Below are 18,877 nucleotides of genomic sequence, written 5' to 3'. Positions count from 1 at the left end.
GTGGATTTCATTTGCCTATATTTTGCTAAAGAGTTTTGTGTCTGTGTCCAAGGGAGATGTTTTTTCTGTAAATTTTTAAAAAATTTTGTTTTGTATAAAGGTAATTTTTTTGTTCATAAAGTGAAGTCTTTTCTATTTTATGAAAGGGTATGTATAAGTTTGGCATCATTTTTTTTTCTTTAATGTTTTCTAGAACATCAGTACAGCCTTATAAGCTAGGAGTTTTCTTTGGGAAGATGTTTTTAATTGTGAATTTAGTTTCTCTTAAAAAAATGTAAAGCCATTCCAATTTTCTGTGTCATTTTGTGTAATTTCTGAAAGTGTAGGTTTCAGAGGATTTTTTAATTTGTTGAACTTATTGGCACAAAGTTATCCTTTTAATATTTCTTTATTCTGTAGTGATATCCCCTCTTTCATTCCTGTTATTTGTAATTTGCTTTTTTCTCTATTTCTAAATCTGGTTTTCTACATATTTAGCAATATTATTAATCTTTTAGATGAGACACAATTTTTGGCTTTGTTAATTTCTCTATCATTTATTTCTTCTGTTTCATCAGTTTCTTTGGTATTTGATTCCTTCTACTTTGGATTTACTTTGCCCATCTTTTCCTAGCTTCTTAAGGTGAAACTAGGATGATTGATTTGAGGCAGCTCTTCTAAGGTAAACATTTAAAGCCATATCGGCCTTAGCTGCTTTTAGATGCTCTGCTTTCACTGAGTCCCACAAATTTTGGTATGCTGTGTTCTTATATTCATTCAGCCCCAAATATATTCTAAATTACTTTGTGATTTCCTCTTAACCCTCTTTACTATTTAGCAATATATTGTTTTATTTTTGAATTTTGAGGTTTTCTTAATATCTTATGATTTATTTCCAGTTTAATTCTGCTCTAGTCAGAGAACACATTCTATAAGATTTTAGCCTTTTGAAGTCTGTTGGTTTGGTAGTTCTCAATAGCTCAGCAAGTGCGTTTGAAAAGAATATCTTTTGTAGTTTTGGTATATTCTACCCTATGAATATCAATGGCCAGGTGATTTTTGTAGTGTTTTCAGATATACTATTTATATTCTTGCTGAGCTTTTTAATCTAGGTTTTTTAAGTGAGATATTGTTATTATTGTAGATTTGTCTGTTTTTCCTGTATTTCTGTCAGGTTCTGCTTTGTATATTTTAGAGAAAATTATCACCATTGCCTTCATTTATGTTGCAGATTCTCTGTATGTAATATGTCTTTAATTTTTTGGCTAATTTCAAGATTATTTGTCTTCGTTTTCAGCAGTTTTACTATGATGTGCGTAGGTATAACTTTATATTTTTCTGCTTTGAAATTGCTGAGCTTTCTGGATTTGTAAGTTTGCCTTTTTAATCAAATTTGTAAATTTTTCTTTTTTTTTCTTTTATTATTATTATTATTATTATTATTATTATTATTATACTTTAGGTTTTATGGTACATGTGCCCAATGTGCAGGTAAGTTACATATGTATACATGTGCCATGCTGGTGTGCTGCACCCACCAACTCGTCATCTAGCATTTTTTCTTCCAAGATATTTTTCTTCTGCATTCTATCTTTTTTCTCTTTTTGGAACTCCAGTTCATGGAATTTAAACCAGTTTATATTGCCCTAGATATAAATAAGATGCTGTTCAATTTTTTTCAATCTTTTTTTCTATGCTGTTCAAATTGAATTCTTTCTTTTGCTTTATTTTCAAATTAATTATTTTTCTTCTGCTCTCTCAAATCTGCTATTAAGCCCATTCAGTGAACTTTTTGTCAGTTTAGATATTACACTTATCAGTTCTGTTTGTACATTTGGTTCTTTTTTTATAGTTTTCATTTGTATGCCAGGATTCCCCTTCCCCTCATTTATTATGACCATATTTTCTTTGAAAATGGCTGCTTTAAAATCCTTGTCGCTAATTCCAGCGTGGATCATCTTGGGCCAGTTTTTATTGACTACTTTTCTCTAGACTAGGATTCACTTTTTCTTAATTTCATTGTCTAGTAATTTCTTATTGTATACTGAACACTGAGGATGATATGTTGCAGACTCTGGGTTCTGTTACCTGCTGAAGAGCTGTACTTTGTTCTAGTAAGCAGTTAACCTGGTTAGATTCATATTCTGTCTCCTTGCAGTTGACAACATCTGAGGTCTTTGCTCAGCTCTGTCAGACATTCAGCAGCCACCTTCTGTCATTCTGTGGGGTCTGCCCCATGAATGTGTAATTCAAGGATCAAACAAGGATGCTGGTAAACCGTGGCAACCTCAGTTTCATCCTCTGACTCCTCAAGCCCATATCACCAGTGCATTGTACTTGAGCTTCAGCTGCCAGTGCTACCAGAATAGGGAATTGCCTCCAGCTGAGCAGCTACACGAAGGCAAATCTTATCCAATGCTATTGGCTCCTTTCTTACAGGAGGGTTTACTCTTCTCTCATTTCTACCTCTTTTATTGCTCTCAAGAGCCTTTAAATCACTATGTTTTATATGTTTTTCAAGGGGTTATAATTATTATCTGCAGGAGAATTAGTCTAATAACCATTGCTTCTCCATTACTGGTAGCAGAACTTTCTCTGATATATTTCATAATTGCTAAATTATAACCCCTATCTAACTTATAAAAACATTCATCTACATATTTAATGTGGTGTATTCTCTAGATTTTTGTATGCCTCTAGTGTGTTTTCAGAGGAAGAAATATAGTGCAAAGTCACACACACATTTTAAAATAATACAAGTAGCTATTGTGTTATGAATTGAAAACTTAGTATTTTTTAGTGCCAGGCACTATGTTATGTGATTTACATGTGTTGTCTTATTTAAAACCATAAAATAACATAATTAGGATCATACAGAACCAATTTTTAGAGAACTTACCAAGGTCACACAGTTAGTAAGTTCGGGATCAGAATTTAGTACTACATCTCTTATTCTCTTAAGTACACTTAATTTGTCTTTGAGCTGAAATGGTCAAAGATTTTTTAATATAAAAATTATTTTTAAAGTATGGGAGTATGTTATTTAGTACTACATCTCTTATTCTCTTAAGTACACACAGTTTGTCTCTGAGCTGAAATGGTCAAAGATTTTTTAATATAAAAATTATTTTTAAAGTACGGGAGTATGTTATTTAGTACTACATCTCTTATTCTCTTAAGTACACATAGTTTGTCTCTGAGCTGAAATGGTCAGAGATTTTTTAATATAAAAATGTTTATATACTGTGTTTATATAATGTGATTGGAAGGCTCCTGTAGAGAAAAAGGTGTTTAATATTTTAAAAAGAGCAACATAATAACGGATGGAGCGAGTCCCAGAGGAGACGGGAGAGAATGAAGTTAATTGCTGAAGGAAAGTCCAACACTGAGCAGATGGAAACCTTTCACCCTTAGATTGAAGGGAAGGAAATATGGATTGGTGTTGCTATGAAAAAGCTTAAAGGAGGAGATAGGATGAAGAGGGGGAGTGAGTGAGTTTGAATGTTTTTGATAAAGGAGTCTGTAAAGAGAGACTAAGTCAGTTGAGTGGTCACTGGGTGAAGATTTGGGGAAAGGCAGAGGTTTGAAATATCCCTTGTAGTAAATGGCAGAGGAAGCTGAATAAAGTTAGGTAGAGTGAGTGATGGTTGGGAGTCAGAGGTTGAGTTTGGAGCCATGTGTTTATAGGTATATCAATTGTGAGGTTTCCTCTGTGCTCTGCTCTCTGTGGTAAACTTTTTTTTAAGATGTGTATTAGTTTGAGATAGGATTTACAAAGCACAAGTGATGGAGGACAAGGATAGAAAAGAATTACAGATGCTTTTATAATAGTATAGTTTTCTGTATAAATATCTGAGGTTAGCTGAGTTGCTCTCCACTTGGAACTCCTTCTCAATTTGATTCTGAAAGATGATGATCCATAGTGCAGAATTACTGTGGACAAGATGTGAGATACGATGAGAAAAACCTGAGACAGGTAGAACCCGGAGTGATTGCCATGACTGACACTCATTAGCTGGATGACATTAGGAAAAACACTAATATGGCCTCTAGTTATTGTTTTGTAAGATGAAGGTAGCTCTTAAAATTCTGTACCTTCAGAGGCAAATGATGAAATTTGTATTTTAATAATAAGCGGAAAATTGGCCTAGTTTATGTTTTTCTTACATTGCTATAAGAATTTTTTTTTGTTGGGGTTAGTATAAAATACGATTTAAATTTTCTTAATAGTTCTAACTTTGCATATGCCTTCTAATACCAGTCTGTTATTTGGTGCATCTCAGAAGAGTTCAATGTGTTTTAGTTAATAATATGTCAAATTTGTGCAAGGCACCCACGTGAATAAGATATACATATAAAAACAGTATATGACAACACTATTGTTCCCCAATCTTACCTAATCAACTTATGAATTACTCCCAAAATTTTATCCAGTAGAATAAAGTATATGTGTAATTATGCTTGAGGAATAATTTATATTCCTTATCATCTATTTATGAGACACATCCCAATGCTATTTAGCAATTGTTTGTCAAAGCAGGAAGCATCCCAGTGAAAAGAAACACTATCTCTGACCATTAATTGTATAGCAAGCCATTTTCTCCTTTTGGTCCCATGACTGACCGTGAGGGGAAAGGAGTCGTGGATTTTTGTAACAGGGTAAAAAACAGGAATATCCTCAGGACTTACAGATCATGAGAGTATCTTCCTCTGTTATTGATGACAAAAATTTGACTCAAATAAGTAGTGACTCTCTTGAGAGGATATTTGTGTTTAACATCTAGAGGAGAAAACAAATCCTATCCACATCTTTATAATCAGGTAGATCTACTTTAACCTTTAGGAACCATAAGGCCCATTATGGACCGCCAGTGGAACATTTCACTAGTTGGGGAAGTGAAGTGTGTGGGCCAACCTGGCTTCTGTATCCCAGCTTGGGGTGTGTCCTTTGTCCTTCATGAGCCCCTCATGACAGATGCTCCCCTGGACGAAGTGAGAAATTTGCAGGAACATGTTAGACTAGTGCCGCTGTGAGGCTGCCCACGTAGCCAGAAAGCCCATCAGTAACGGAAGTTGATTGTTATCAGTGGAACTATGTTAATTTCAGCTCATTCATTCAATATACAATTTATTAAGCACCACTGTGTGCCAGCTACTGTTCTAGGTCTTAAGGACACAGTCCCTGCCCTCAGTAAAGTCACATTTGGGGTGGGGGGGTGCAGGCAGGTAGTGAACAAAGGTTGATAAACACAAGGGTGGGAGTTTATCAACTGTTATTTCCCACAGGGTGGTGAGGGAAGGCCTCATTGTAAAGGTGACAGCTGAGCAGAAGTCTGGAAGAAATGAACAAGCCAACCTCTTGTGCTATTGGGAGCTTTTGTGTATATTAGAAAGCCCCATCTGGAGAAAGAAAGCCTTTGAAAGCTCCCTATCTAGGCTGATCAGTTAGAAAAATGATTTCACTCTGGAAAGCACCAATCCTAAGGGCCTGTGACTTGGTGAACAGACAGTGCCTTTCTGTGAAGGAAAAAACACCCCTGTCTTCATGCCTGGGCAGGCAGCTGGGTGAGTAGGGAAATCCAAGGAAGGGAGAGAGGGCTGGAGTTTTGCTCCTACTCACCCTCCCACAGGTCACTCTTGTGCCATGCACACGTGGCTTACTGCGGGAGCACTACGGGAAGATGTGTGGTTGGAATCCCATGCAGAGAGAACAGCAAGGACAAAGACCCCGAGGCAGGACCATGTTTAGGAAACTCCGGGCATCCAGTGAAGCTAAGGGAGTAAGCAGGATCAAAGTAGGAGACAAGGTCAGGCTCCAGGTTCACTGACACCAAATGTAGTTCTAATAAGATCGTTCTTTAGCTCTTCAGAGTTTTCAGAGAACTTTCTTTCATATATAATTTTATATGATTTCCACAACAACTCATCATAGGAAGCTCAAAGAAGTTACATTTCTGAGATAGGTAATACAATTAGCAAACATGGGGGCTTAGAATTTAACTGAAGTCCTCGGTTTTCAGTACTTTTCATGATACTTTACCTCAGAGATTAATAATTTTAAAGCATTAAACCTTTTTAAAAAATAGCACCAATTCCATCACAGAGCTGTGTTTTTGCAAAAATAGACCTTTCTGACCCCTGTGCTGTGATTTAAAGCATCTGGTTATTGTTCTCTTTTTCTGTAGTTAACTTCAATAGACTTTAAAAATTCTCTATTGTTGTAATTTAGATGTCTTTATAAAGCCATTTACGTCTATTTTCTCATTTTAGTGGGTCTTTAAAATATTTCTTATCACAACACTTTTTGAAAATGCAGCGTTTTTGCTAACCCGAATTATGTAATTGTTAGAAAATTAATAAAAATCTCACAAAGCATTTCCTTGGTGAAAAGAAAATTATGTATATTAATCAGGGTTTTCCTGTGAATTTCTTTCAGCTGGAAATGGAGAAGCTTCAGCTACAAGCCCTTGAGCAAGAGCACAAGAAGCTGGCTGCCCGCCTTGAGGAAGAGCGCGGCAAGAACAAGCAGGTGGTCCTGATGCTCGTCAAAGAGTGCAAGCAGCTCTCAGGCAAAGTCATAGAGGAGGCCCAGAAGCTCGAAGATGTAATGGCCAAACTGGAAGAGGAAAAGAAAAAGACGAATGAATTAGAAGAGGAACTCTCCACTGAGAAACGAAGAAGCACAGAAATGGAAGCTCAGATGGAAAAACAACTCTCTGAGTTTGACACCGAGCGGGAACAGCTTCGTGCCAAGTTGAACCGGGAAGAAGCACACACCACTGACCTCAAAGAGGAGATAGACAAGATGAAGAAAATGATTGAGCAACTGAAAAGGGGAAGTGACAGCAAACCAAGCCTCTCTCTTCCACGGAAGACAAAAGATAGGCGTTTGGTTTCCATATCTGTGGGAACAGAAGGAACTGTGACAAGGTCTGTCGCATGCCAGACAGACCTAGTGACAGAAAGTGCTGACTACATGAAAAAGTTGCCTTTAACCATGCCTGTAAAACCTTCCACAGGGAGTCCCCTAGTTTCTGCAAATGCAAAAGGGAGCGTGTGCACCAGTGCCACTATGGCCAGACCAGGTATTGACAGGCAGGCTTCCCATGGTGACTTGATTGGCGCTTCTGTACCCGCTTTCCCACCTCCAAGTGCAAACAAAATTGAGGAAAATGGACCAAGCACTGGCTCAACACCAGATCCAACCAGTAGCACACCCCCACTTCCCAGTAACGCTGCCCCTCCCACCGCTCAAACACCAGGCATAGCTCCTCAGAACTCACAAGCTCCACCTATGCACAGTTTACATTCACCATGTGCCAACACCTCTTTGCATCCAGGTCTAAACCCACGAATCCAAGCAGCTAGATTTAGATTTCAGGGCAATGCTAATGACCCAGACCAAAATGGAAATACTACCCAAAGTCCTCCGTCAAGAGATGTCTCGCCTACAAGTCGTGACAACCTAGTGGCCAAACAACTAGCTCGGAATACTGTGACCCAAGCACTGTCAAGATTTACAAGCCCTCAAGCAGGTGCTCCCTCAAGGCCTGGAGTGCCCCCAACAGGGGATGTTGGCACCCACCCTCCAGTTGGTCGGACCAGTTTAAAGACTCATGGTGTAGCACGAGTTGACAGAGGAAATCCTCCTCCTATCCCTCCAAAAAAGCCAGGGCTCTCCCAAACTCCTTCTCCACCACACCCCCAACTCAAGGTTATTATAGACAGCAGCAGGGCCTCGAACACAGGGGCCAAAGTTGATAACAAAACTGTGGCTTCGCCTCCTTCCAGTTTGCCACAAGGGAACAGGGTGATCAATGAGGAGAACCTTCCTAAGTCATCCTCCCCTCAGCTGCCACCAAAACCATCCATAGATTTAACTGTGGCACCTGCAGGCTGTGCCGTTTCAGCCCTGGCCACGTCTCAGGTGGGTGCCTGGCCTGCTGCAACCCCCGGACTGAACCAACCTGCATGTTCAGACAGTTCCCTTGTCATTCCTACCACCATTGCCTTTTGCTCTTCCATAAACCCCGTTAGTGCCTCATCCTGTAGACCAGGTGCCTCAGACAGCCTCCTGGTAACAGCATCAGGTAAAGGGATTGAAATGTTATACCCTTTTTAAAGAATATGGCCTCTCTTCTCCTTGCCTTGATTTTCTTCACATTGCCTTGAAACTTTTTTTTAAATTTGATGCGTCCCCCCACCCCCATTTCTTTTCTTTCTCTCTTTTTTTCTATTTTTTTTAAAGGCTCCAGGGTATGGTGATTCATCTTGCTATATGAATTGCGATTTCGCTGTGCTAAGTGCTTTCTTCATTTAAAATAACCTGAAAGTAGTGGCTTAAAGCACATGGAGACCATTAATTTAGAGAGACTAAAATATTTACATGGGAGAAAAGAGTATTCCTTCTTATTAAATATTTATCTCGCAAGACCTCAATGGGTCATCATCAGACAGTACGTGTTTAATTCTGTTCCTTCTGAGATGACATTTTTAAAGGCCTTTCAAGTAATTATTAACACTATGTTGGATTACCAAATTGACTAGATTTGTTCTGTAATTGGTATATTTTAAGTTCTAATATCAGTTTGGTGTTTTGGGTTTTTTTTTTTTACCTTCAGAAATGGAGTGTGAATATTTATAAATCTGTTCTAAGTTTAGTTTATTTCAAAAGCCATGTACCCTGTTTAGTGCTGCCGTCTTCCAACACTCGGGCACAGATGGTTAACATAGCATGTGGGCTATGTCACAGAAGGTTTCCACTGCAGGTGTGGCTTATGAAGTCACTGAATCTGGGACTCTTGAACAAAGAAGAGGTGGATTTTTCCCTTTTGTTATACAGTGCTAGAGAAAGCATTGCTTTTTATTGACATGACTGGATTAGTTATTTACTAAGCAAATGTGGCTCTAAAGTAATGTTACCAAAAATACATAATTGTAAATGACAGAGACTAGATTCCAAACACATCTGACTAACTGCAAAGTCCTTGCTGTTTTCAGTTCCCAATTTTACCCCTCAAAATGTGGATGACAAAGTTCTGTTGACGCTTTGGAGAAGTCTCTCCTACTGGGATCTTAGTGGTTGGTGGAGATTGTTGGTTCTAATGGGAAAGAACTTTTATAATTACAGGAAGGTTTGAATAGTTGTTTAATACTTTGAGGCGAGAGAGAGAAAAGCAAATAGCATCATATTTGCTAATTATCAGGTGATGACAGCAGTACACTGGGATTTATTTGTCCAATTATAAGCTATCAACTTGAAATTGAGGTCTTTGAGAGGCTTTATCCAAATAGGGAATTGGAAGCAGCATGGACTTTGAAGTTAGATCTATGTTGAAATCTAGTCTCTGCCATTTACAATTGTGCATTTTTGGTGACTTCTTGTGCTACTCATATGGGGGAGGGTGGCTGTTAGGAGGATCAGATCCTATAACCTGTCAGCTTGGTATTGAGCTTAGAATAGCATGAGTAATCAGTAAATAGAGGTGATATTACTGTTTCAGTGATATTGTTGCTTACAGTATTTTTGAGAATTTGCTATGGAATTGACTTTAGTATTATTTTGAGATGTCTTTACAGGCATTCAGCATTCTATATTTTTGATCCAAAATGGTATTATACTGAGTTGAACAGCTCTTCTCGTGGCCTAAAATAATTTTGGCTGTTTCTTACAAATTAAATCCACCCTCAGAGAGGAATTTTGCTACTCAGGAGAATAGACAATGTACTATAAGATCTTTGGGCAGTCACAAAACACAAGTTCCAGAAATGTGTGGAGCAGTGGCAGTGCTATTGCCATAAATGCATAGACTGTAAAGTAGAAAACACTTCCTAGGATATAGAAGTTTTGTCACTTAAAAGAAATACAAAGCCATCTTTACTTTGAGACCTTGAGGCTTTGCCACTTGTTGTCTTGGTCATTACTGTGGTCCTGGGTTTAGCTGCACGTGCCCTTTGGTTTCGGCAGAGAAGCTTTAAAACCAGGATCTATGACTGAGGAACATTTTGTCAACAGGACTGAAAAGTTAACGGATTAAAATCTGTTAACTTTTAAAGACAGAGATTTACTGATCTATTATCTATTCACCAGGATGTACTGCCCTAGGATTCAGTAAAATTTTAGATAAAAGAGCTATAACTCCTCTGAAAAATGCCCTTCACTTATGTCTGGAGAGCAAAAGACAATATAGACCAGAAACCAAAAAAATACCAGCCACTGAAGATACGGAAAACTGATTCCTTATTTTCTACTCTCTGACTTTTGCAATTTTGCCAAAGTATTTTATTTATTTATTCCTCTCAGAACTTCTGAGTTACTTTTGGTAGAATAACCAGTTTCTATGTCATTTGCTTATAAGATGTGGCTTATTAAGGGAGAATGGAGGCACTGGAGGCCTTGAGTCATTCAGCAAGTGTTTACTGAGCACCTAGACTGGGAAATGGAAGTGTGATTACACTTACACAATGGGGGTGTACAACTCTACAACTCAACTATAAATGTAGTTCAGCTGATCTTTCCAAATAAGATAGAGGATTTCAACTCTGTTTTGCATTTAGATTGCCCCTATTTTCGCCACTATGACCATTGCAACTAAGAAACACCAGAGCTGCCTCCACCCTGCTTACTAACCTGTCTGTGCCTGGTTGAGCTTGTGCCTCTCCAGGTCATGAGCCCTTTGAAGGGGATTAACCTTCCAAACAGCCACTGATTCCATTGTGATTGCCCAAAGCAAGGCACAGGGACAACACACATCTGTCAAATACCTGGCAGGTGTCTCTTCCAATTTCAGTGATCAAACAAGCACTGAACTAAGTATAGTAAGGCAGGATTAGTCCATTTCTGCTCCTTTCTAAGTATCACCCTAGAGAGCTAATTCCCTCTGAGCCATTAGCTTTTTCATTTAAAAACAAAAGCATTGCTGGCTGCAGTGCTCATACCTGTAATCCAAGCACACTGGGAGGCCGAGGCAGGAGAATCACTTGTGCCCAGGCGTTCAAGACCAGCCGGGGCAACATGGCAAAATCCCGTCTTTACAAAAAATATAAAAATTAGCTGGGCATGGTAGTGTGTGCCTGTGGTCCCAGCTACTCAGGAGGCTGAAGTGGGAAGATCAGTTGAATTCGGGAAGTCAAGGCTACAGTGGGCCATAATCATGCCACTGTGCACCAGCCTGGGTGACACAGTGAGACCATGTCTCAAAACATTGAACCAAAATTATATAATAATATCCCCAAACAAAAAAAGATTTAAATTTGCCTGATAAATTTTCAAACTACCTCTCCCTCCTTGGAGAACTACTGGCCCATGATCTTTCCAACTCTAGAATCCTGTTTTTCCATGTCAGCTTCTATCTATAAAAATTATGACTAAGTTAGAACCCCAAGGAAAATTGGAATGACAGAAGTTACCCTTTTAATGAATTGTAGTATAAATTACCCAAACTCTATTTGGCAACCTTTATAGCCAAATGTTAAATTTTTTAATAACATTCTTAATTCTAAATGAACTAGAATTTCTTGTTCCTCCTGAACTTGCCAAATAAACACATTTCAAATGTTCGATGAACAGAAGCCTAAAACAGAAATCACTCCAGGCAACTGAGTTTCCATACCCTTGGAAATTGTTTTTTCTGTTTTTTCTTTTTTTTTATTTGATACATTTGATTTAATTTGGTTTACACCTTTTCCCTATTGAAACATATCTTTTAAAAATTATCCTCCATGTATGATTGGCTTAAAGGCTAAATCAGAAAACAAGAATGATCTGGGCTATGACATTAACCTTCTCCACCCTCTGAAGCTGATGCCGGAAGCTGTTCTCACTCCTTCCCTCTGCCATTGCATGTCCAGTCATTCCCTTCCTCCTGGCATGTTGTGCAGGATGCTCACCTTACTAATGTTTGCGTATGACACTGCAAAACTGATTGACCTTTTGCTAACATCATTAGAGTAGCTGTATGAATACCGATCTGTTCTGTCTTAACCACTATTTAACCTCTTAACTAAGAATTACCATTTTTATCATTGTCAGGAATTTCAGATGAACAGTATAGTCTCATGATGAAGTCCTATTTTTCCCATATTTAGGCAGGATTTATTAAAATAAGCTTGTCTATGCTAGACAACATTGGAAACATTAGTGAAGATATAAAACGTATTTACAGTTTTAAAATACTTGGTATTTATAAAGCATTTTTCTTTTGCAAAGATTTTAAAATATATTGCAGACATCTAAAAAAATAAGGCAACTGATATATCTTCTGTAGTTCTGATTATGAAGACCCTTGAGTGGTCTAAAGATTGAAAATGAATTGGAAAAAAAAAATTGTCTTTCAGATAACTTATTAAAAATAGGGTTTCCCAGGAAATTACAGCTGCAATTGAATATTTCTATATAAGGCAGTTGAAAAATATATTTAAACTGTCTCCTCCCCCCAAAAGCCTAGATTTATGGTGAAAAAAGAAAAATGTAAACAAAACCCAAAAGAATAGCAAACCATTTACATATATTGGTATTCATAAATGAATATCAACAACCAAGACCCCTTGGATGAGATCTAAAGAGAGAATGAAAGAGAGGCTGAGTATGAGCCCCATTCCCTCCTGTTCCACAGAGGACTGTAGTGTGATGCTTTCATATTGCCTGTGTTTGCTTTGCAGTCGAGGTTTTATGCCTTCGTGTTTATAATTTCTCTGTTTATCCATTTCTAATAAGTACTGATTTAATTTTTGTGGGCCTGTTTTTTGTTTGTTTGTTTGTTTTTAAGAAAATACAAAAGGTAAAATGTACCAGAGAGGAGCCTTCTTGTAAGTATGAAGTAAAAATACTACTTTTGTAAGAAGAGCTAATGAGTATCAGTAGGAAAATATCATAAAGTTTAGATAAATATTGAATTTTATTAGCATTTTAATTTTGTATGTCACTACATGTAATCCTAATAGGATTAAAAACAATAAATTATTCATAGACCCAAATAATTGATTATAAAGATATAATATCCAGCTTTTTATTAGCAGTGTAGTTTCATTTGTATAATTGGCTTTGTTTTGCCTTTTTAATAAAGAATTTTTTAAATACTAAGTTCCTTTGATATGTACTTTTAAAATATTAAGATAATTTAAGGCAAGTAATTTAGGATTTAATCATAAGAATTGAGTATTACATATGTATTAATATGACTCTCATATGCCTAGAATAATTATGCTGATACCAATGTACAGAGAGTATAAAACATCAATCTGTTGTATCTTACTAAAGGGATATTACCACATATCGTAATCAGGTGGCCATTCTGCCTTTTATTCCACTGCTAAGAAAGGACATGCAGGTAAATATGGCGAGATCTTATCTCATCATGCCACACACTTGCAAAAGGATGTAAAGTCAAAAGCCCATGTGACCATTGTTATGAACAGAAGGTTCAATATGGTTTTAATTTTCTTTTACGGGTGGTAGTGGATAGTTATAAAACATTTTAAAAATCCAAATGGTATAGTTCCTTAACATAAAATTTTACTGCAGCTAGTAAAAAGTAATCTTTGTTTTATGCACAGTGAGGTGTATTGTGCATATAGAAATTCAGGGTCTAGTCATTGTGAAGCACTATTTAGAATAAAGCCCTCCATCTGTAATCACTTTGGTCGGGACAAAATAGTCCTAATTGGTCTGTGAAAGTGTGCCCTTAGGGATGAATATATGTACATATGCACAACGATGTTACAGGTATTAGAACCCTATAAGGAAAAAGAGGAAAATGTCTTATTTTGAAAATTCACTGTATTTAAGTCTAAAATACACAAATACCTATATGTCACATTGAACGAACATTTTTTACTTTACTGTTTTTACAGCCTTTTGATCAAGGAAGAATTCAGAAAATTTTTCATGCTATATGCAGCCGAATTCACACACTTAACAGACTCTCTTCTAAAGCTGCTAAATACTGATGAGAAATATCTAACTATGATAACTCATTGTTTTTGTTAAAATTGTATAGTTGAGTGTCCTGTTTTGTTGGCTGATTAAAAGTTTGTTAGGCATTTTGTAAAGGTGGCCAGATGATACAGTCTTCACAATTGTATATTGAATATTTGTGCTGGTGAACTCCATATATATATATATATATATATCCAGTTATATATGTTATATTTTATTATCTCTTAATACTGAATAGCAGTTGGCCTCCATTATTTCTATTCCCAAATAAGGGAATTCAAGGAATATAAATAGACTCTTTGGTCCATCTTAATGGTTTACATAAAATTTGTAATTAAACATTTTAGAAACCTTGTTGAAAAAGAAAAATCTGTTACAATTATTTCTCTTATACCTAAAAATGTCAGTTTACTTTTCCAGATTAATATTGAATTAGAGGAAAACTTTACCTTGTAAAACCTTTACATTTTAAAATTCAAATTGTTTTAAAATCCTGAAGAGGAATCTGAACTTTTAAAATGAGACAGCCATCTTAAGTTTTCCTAAAACCAATCACCACTTTAACACTTACCTGTGCAAGACTCATGACTAAAAATAATTTTTTACCATGTATGTTGATTTAATTAGCAGCAGATGTAAGATCTGAAATAACAGTCCAGGTTCATGCTAAGTAAATATTAACAGATTGATAATGTTAGAAACCACATAATCCTGTAGGGACACATGTTCATATGTTTGTGTGTGTGTAATTCAGAAAAGAATGGGTAATATCTGTCTCTTGTCCTTGCTCCTACTCTCTAACGAGGGTCACTTTAACCTACAGGCTGGTCACCCTCCCTAACCCCTTTGCTAATGAGTGGTGGTCCTGCCCCCCTGGCTGGCAGGCCCACCCTTCTTCAGCAAGCTGCTGCCCAGGGAAATGTCACTTTATTATCAATGCTGCTTAATGAAGAAGGACTGGACATTAATTACTCCTGTGAAGATGGCCATTCTGCCTTGTATTCTGCTGCTAAGAATGGACATACAGGTAAATACGGAGAGATCTTACACCACACACTTACAAAAGGATGGAAAGTCAAAAGCCCATGTATCCATTGTAATGAGCAGAAAGTTCAATTTAGTTTTATTTTTCTTTTACAGGTGGTAATGGATAGTTTTTTTAAACATGAGATTTAAAGTTTTTATAAACATTTAAAAAATCCAAATTGTACAGTTCATTAGTGTAAAGTTTTACCAGAGCTAGTAAAAAGTAATCTTTGTTTTATGCAAAGATTAGTTTGCATTTATGGTCTGTTAGAAATACCTGATATATGAGAAAGTCTAATTATCAGAACTTTAGTGCTACATGCTACAGTGAGGGAAAGTTTTAGCAGTTAGGTAAGGTCATGGGCCTGAAATTGTTCCACAGTTGGAACAATTTATAGTTATTTGAATGTCTTAAAAGAACCGAGAAGTTGTGTAACTATAAATGGTATATCGATGAAGACTGGGAATTATTCTTGTTCTTTAAAATGCAAATCCTGTAGTCAAATATACCAAAACATATGGGAATGCAGAAAAAGAGAGGATTTGACCGCAAATGCAAAGTCAGATAGCATTGCATATGGAAGCCCATATGATTGTCGATTAATTCAGATAAATGGAGGATTCCAGTGACCTCAGAGAGCCCGTTATTTTTAAAGTATTCTAGAATTCTTCATAATCACTATGGAGATTTTCTTCAATATAGAAGAAGTAAATCTAGTAAGTAACATGAGGAATGTGACATCTAGGTGTTATTTATTCCTGAGTTAGGTGACTTCCGATGGGCTGTCCTTTAGCCTCATTCATGGAGTTAAGTGTAGGATGCCCACCATCCAAAAGCAGTTTAAAGATTAAAAACATCATAAAGTAATAATTTATTTAAATACAAAGAATGGTATTTCAGTTTGGTAAATGAATTTGGTTCTCCATCCAGGAACATTATTTTCTGGGATAGACTGTTGGAAAGATCTGATAAAGCATTTTCTGGCACATGACATTTTTTTTACTCAGCAGCAACTCTTCCCAAAATGCACACGCGCATGGGCACATGCGCATGCACACACACACACACACACATCTTAGTGAGTCTGGGGTACTATAATCTTTGGGAAAATAGGCTGCTTTTCCTGTAAAATAGTCTACAGAGTCTCAGGTCTGCCACGATGGAATTGTGAGATGAACTGTGCAGGGGAGAGTCCCTTTGGGTTTAGAATCTATCTACAGCTTGTATAGAGTTTGGCACATCATAACTCCAAATGGGGAATTTACATGGCTTTCTATTAAAATCCATAGACTGTGTGAGATTGCTGCTGAGTGCAGAAGCCCAAGTCAATGCTGCTGATAAAAATGGCTTCACACCCTTGTGTGCTGCAGCTGCTCAGGGACATTTCGAGTAAGTTGCTCTTAATTCTTTTTTTCCCACCATCAAAGGAGCCTCTTTTTATAATTTGCACGTGTATTTTAGTTCCGGCTGAATGTGTAAACTAGTGCTTAAAATCACTGGCAAATAAATTCACTAAATATATTTGAGGATTTAAATGCAAACTAGGATTCTAAATTTGCTCTTAATAATAGTTAATGTTTGAGGGAAGTGAAGAAGAGAACTGGGCTGTGTCCCAACTGAATGTGAATGAACTTTCTTTGGAAGATCATCTATGGCATATCAACACATATGTCATGAGATAAAGGACTGTTGAGAAGTTTGTTGTTCACTGTTTTACACCATTCCAACCTCCCAAAAGATTTTTTACTTATGATGTCACTAAAAGTAGAACATAGAATTATATTGGTTGTAATAATCTAAATTTCCTGGTGGTTTGTTGTTCACTGTTTTACACCATTCCAACCTCCCAAAAGATTTTTTACTTATGATGTCACTAAAAGTAGAACATAGAATTATATTGGTTGTAATAATCTAAATTTCCTGGTGGTAATGTATTCTAATTATTCATCTTGTTTTACCATTTAAAACAAAATTGAAGCATGAATTTTACATACTGAAAGTAGTTTGAGCATTAAGCTAAAGAGACCCTATTAATTAAAACATACCTAACTTTAGCAATGATTTCTTCAGTAGCTTACTAAGTCAGTTAGATATAGGCATGACTTTTTAACATTAAAAGTCATATCTTAACTTAAAAAAATAGAAAATAGCTAAGTTGCTTTCTCTGCCTATGCTGAAATGGCAGGTTGTGGGAAACGCAAGTTGCTTTTAACTTTTTAATCTAACTGTCCCGATAGGAATGTTGTTTAACAAATTCCAGAATTATTGAAATATGGGTTTTTAAGGTTGACTCCATGTTATTAATCATAAATATAATTTTTTTTAAATTCAAAATGAATTATTTATGTATAGCATGATTTACTTTTCTGCATATCTACCACATACCTCATTACCCTGAGTTTGTCATTGAGAACCCTAGACACTGATTTTGCTGTTACTCTTGGGACATATCCTGACTCCTTCAAAAGGAATTTCTCCTTCTGAGCTGTGCTTTTTACCTTTACTTTCACCAGGCAACCTGTAGGGCCACTTTCTTGGAGAGTATAGCAGTCACAGGAATAGAAGCATGGATAACTCTGCAAACAGGAAGGACCCTGGAGAAATCTGGGGATTGATTTTTTTCTTTGTTTCTTTTAGACGGAGTCTTGCTCTGTCGCCAGGCTGGAGTATAGTGGTGCAATCTCAGCTCACTGCAACCTCCGCCTCCTGGGTTTAAGCGATACCCCTGCCTCGGCCTCCCGAGTAGCTGGGACTACAGGTGCATGCCACCACACCCAGATAATTTTTTGTATTTTAGTAGAGACGGGTTTCACCATGTTGGCCAGAATGGTCTGGATCTCCTGACCTCGTCATCTGTCCCCCTCGGCCTGCCAAAGTGCTGGGATTACATGTGTGAGCCACCATGCCAGGCTGGATTGGTTAGTTTAAATGTGTCTGATACACATGTATATCAACATGTCACTTAATTTAAAAAAATGTATAAATCAGATACTGCAAGGGAAAACTAGGAAAAACATTCATTGGAGTGAAAATAAAAGATGAAGTGGATTGCTTCTTACTTTGATTATGATTTAGCCCTCTTTTCTAAGTTTATTCTCAACTAACTTTACAACTTAAGCTCTACATGTTTAGCTGGTAACTAAGTGTCACAAAGTCTTGACTTTACCTCATTTCTTTCCTCCTTGATTCTCAGGACAGTGAGTTTCTGCTTAGCTATCTTTTCCTCATCAACTAGCCTGACTTCAGGAGACAGGACAACCTCTGCTGTCTTTTCTCCCCAAGGCAACCCTTTTCTCAGCCTTTCTGCTGCCTTTTATAGAGAAGGCACATGGTGCCCTGCTGTCTATGCTATTTATAATTATTTTCTCAAGTGAAAATCTCAGAATGACTCAGCAGCCTTTTTTCAATGTTCAAACTATTTTGAACCAAAATAATATATATTTATCAAGTACAGTTAAACCGTTCATCCCAGTAAGTTAAATTCTAAGGACTCTCACAAGTTGGTTATAGGGAAGTGTCATGAAGCAGGTATTAGCACTTTTCAAAATTTCATGGGAGAAATTAAATTTTATGATTAGAATATATTTTCTAGCCTTGTGAAAAAAACAGTATTCATGTAATAAGATCCATAATAATTGATATATATAAATAGAAACAATTGATGTGTATAAAGATGCAGCATTGCTTTCTTTTCTGTAATATCTTGGATAGGTGGTGCTTCAAAGGTCAAACCCAGGTTTTATGTAATTAATCCTAATCTTATGTTTAGGTGTGTAGAATTATTAATTGCATATGATGCTAACATTAATCATGCTGCTGATGGAGGACAGACACCTCTATACCTGGCCTGTAAAAATGGAAATAAAGAATGTGTTAAACTCTTGTTGGAAGCTGGAACCAATCGAAGTGTAAAAACCACAGTGAGTACCAGTCCG

The 18,877-nt window shown here is 36.8% G+C and overlaps 1 protein-coding gene across 4 annotated transcripts in view; it reads left to right on the top strand.

Moving 5' to 3' along the window:
• The window catches only part of CTTNBP2 (cortactin binding protein 2), a 168,473-nt gene that overhangs the window by 79,350 nt on the left and 70,246 nt on the right, over positions 1-18,877 (top strand). For 2 of the 4 annotated variants that reach the window (XM_024249230.3, NM_001168555.1), the window contains 4 exon segments: positions 6,416-8,069; positions 14,739-14,942; positions 16,232-16,331; positions 18,712-18,862. In XM_024249230.3, coding sequence (XP_024104998.2) covers positions 6,416-8,069; positions 14,739-14,942; positions 16,232-16,331; positions 18,712-18,862 — 2,109 coding nt within the window. 4 annotated transcript variants of the gene reach the window in all.

This window comes from Pongo abelii, chromosome 6 (genome assembly GCF_028885655.2).
Source record: "Pongo abelii isolate AG06213 chromosome 6, NHGRI_mPonAbe1-v2.0_pri, whole genome shotgun sequence".
NCBI classification, from domain to species: domain Eukaryota; kingdom Metazoa; phylum Chordata; class Mammalia; order Primates; family Hominidae; genus Pongo; species Pongo abelii.
Note: the sequence above shows the minus strand (reverse complement) of the source record. Positions and strands in the feature narration are given on the sequence as shown.